Below are 2,687 nucleotides of genomic sequence, written 5' to 3' on the forward strand. Positions count from 1 at the left end.
CGCGCACGCACGCACGCACGCACGCACACACACACACACGCACGCACGTCCACGCGCGCACACACTGTGTGTGTAAGTAAATTAAACAATTGTTTTAAATATAACTGGAGTCAGTTCTCAATATCACAGCAATGATATTCTTACCATTATCATTCAAGTTTGCTTCAATGATCCTCATTCCTTACTAAACAATCTTTTAACAATGATTTAAATGGATTTAATATATGTATTTATGCTAGATTCGTAGCTTTGTTTATTTTTATTTTTTAAGTCTAAAAACATCAATGATGCTTTAAAATACAAAGTTTAACATAATATGCTAAATATCAACATACATTTTACATAATTTTTCAAAGCTTACTTTTTTCTAAATCTAAAATAAATGCTCATAATGATTTCTAGTCAAAAATCAGTAAATATATATCATTTTTCTAAAACTCACAATTCAATAGTTAAGTGTCAATGTTTGCTAAAAAATGTATAACATATCCATGAGTATAGAAATTTAGATATTAAAAAGTAAATAAAAAATGTTTACTCAATGCTTTACAAACAGAAACTAAAATACAGTTATCTAAAGAATAATATTGTTACAGTAATAAATAAATTGTAATTATTTATGACCTGACTGTAAAATAGTCCTCAACAGCAGTTGTACAGATTGATAAAACTTACAAAATCCTTACTTAGCACTATTCTTACACACTATTTTACATCACATTTAATAATACCATTAGGAATAGTTGTTATTTTGAAGCGTCAAATTTTTTTGTGATGTCCTAATCAACTGTGATTAGAGTTCAGAATCATAGTTACTATTTTTTGTCTTTACATAGAAATTAAGAAATTCTCATAACTGTAGTGAAATAAAGTGCAAAAACATTCTCAAGAGATAGCCAATTTAACATATCTTTCATACTACTCCAGATTTCTTTTTAATTTTACTTCAGAATCACAGGGAGTTTTGACTTACACATCGAAATATTTCTAGAATAAATAATGTAGTATTGGAAAAAAGATTATAACAAAGCACAGTAGAAGTTCTATTATTTCTAATCATGTCAATGATGTCTCTCCAGTTTCTTAGAATTCTTTAAAGATGCCTTTTAGTACCAGAGTGGAGAAAATGGTTTTGAGAAATATATTAAAATATGCCATATTTCCTTTCAAATTAAATAATAATAGTAATTATACAAAATAATAACATAGTTTAAGTTTCAATTATTTCATAATTGTCCACAATTCATAATTTTCACAATTATCCAATAAAAATTTAAATGTTCACCAGAGTGTCCACCGCATACAAACCAAGGTGGGAAGGTCAAGATTCATTTCTCTGGACTACCAAGAAATAAATATTGACTGCCCCAGGTGGGAATCGAACCCAATGGAACAACGTTTCAAATCATCGGGAGTTCAAAATTTCATAATTATAATAATGAAAGAATTATAGTCAATTCATATAAATTTGTCCAGTATAAATAAATTTGTATCAAATTATAGTAATAACTTTCCAGAGTTACTAATGTGTTATAATTATTTGATACATAAAAATCATAAAGTTAGTTATATAGTACAACTATTCATCACGTACATAATTAAAATTCTAATAATTACCAAACCTCTATAACATTTCTAGTTAGTTGAATAATTCAATAGAATATATCATAGTTCTATGCTGTTAAGCACATTATCAATCCTGAAAATATTTGATATATTTTTTTAAGATCAGTGATGTTTGTTTTTTTGTTTTTTTTGTTTGTTTTTTTTCAATTTCAAGCACTTAGGACAAAACATGTACATATTAATAACACAAATAAAAATTGTTAAAGCCTATTAGAACTTATTTTAAACACAACTTACATATAATTAGGGGATGATTGACTTCTATGATTATAACTTATTTTAAAATACGTTTCTGATAATGAATTGTTTATTAAAATAAGATATCATGAAGTTTATAGAAATCAGACTAATAATTCATATTTTATATATATCATTTCATATAGAATCGTTACCAGTAATGTCTCTGGTTTCTTAATATCTCAAAATAATAGTTTAACCATGAAATGTGTAAAACTAAAGGTATATAGTAATCATATTCTAAAATAAATTATGATTTTATTCTTAACATCACTATATTTAGCAACCATACAAATTTTCAAGCCAGTCACATTAAATGATATTTTATATGATAAAGTATATAACGAATCAAGTGACATTTATTCCTATATATTAAATCATTATGAGCACTTATCAAAAATATTTATATCTGACCCTGGCTTTCCTCATTTTCTTGGTTTGTTTTACCCCAGAAATGATCGAAACGGGAATGGGCTTTTTCTATAACATCTGATGAAGATTTAGGATCATGAGAGCTTGATTCGAAAGTAAAGGATGGATCATCAAGACATCTTAAAGTTGTACCGGGAACTGGTTTTTCATAATTTTTTTTTTTTTCGCTGTCATCTTTTTTCCAATCTAAAAATATAACCAAACAAAACTATAATATTTTGATCATATCATGACTTATAATGTGTTTTCATATATTTTTATACATTGTTTCTTCCAATAACATTAATATATTTTACGTATTTATATATATTAATATAAATGAAATAAAAAGACTCATTAAAATAATGCTGATGTTATTTTTTTTTAAATTCGAATATCCATGAACTAATCAA

At 25.9% G+C, this 2,687-nt stretch overlaps 1 protein-coding gene across 1 annotated transcript in view; it reads right to left on the reverse strand.

The window, feature by feature from the left end:
- Positions 1-2,687, reverse strand: part of LOC106691057 (uncharacterized) — a gene marked incomplete at its 5' end in the record, with an annotated part of 16,348 nt that continues 13,661 nt past the window's right edge. The window contains 1 exon segment of the mRNA XM_014436704.2: positions 1-2,481. Coding sequence (XP_014292190.1) covers positions 2,267-2,481 — 215 coding nt within the window.

Source organism: Halyomorpha halys, unplaced genomic scaffold, assembly GCF_000696795.3.
Source record: "Halyomorpha halys isolate HHAL.00 unplaced genomic scaffold, Hhal_1.1 Scaffold2050.1, whole genome shotgun sequence".
Classification (NCBI taxonomy): Eukaryota; Metazoa; Arthropoda; class Insecta; order Hemiptera; family Pentatomidae; genus Halyomorpha; species Halyomorpha halys.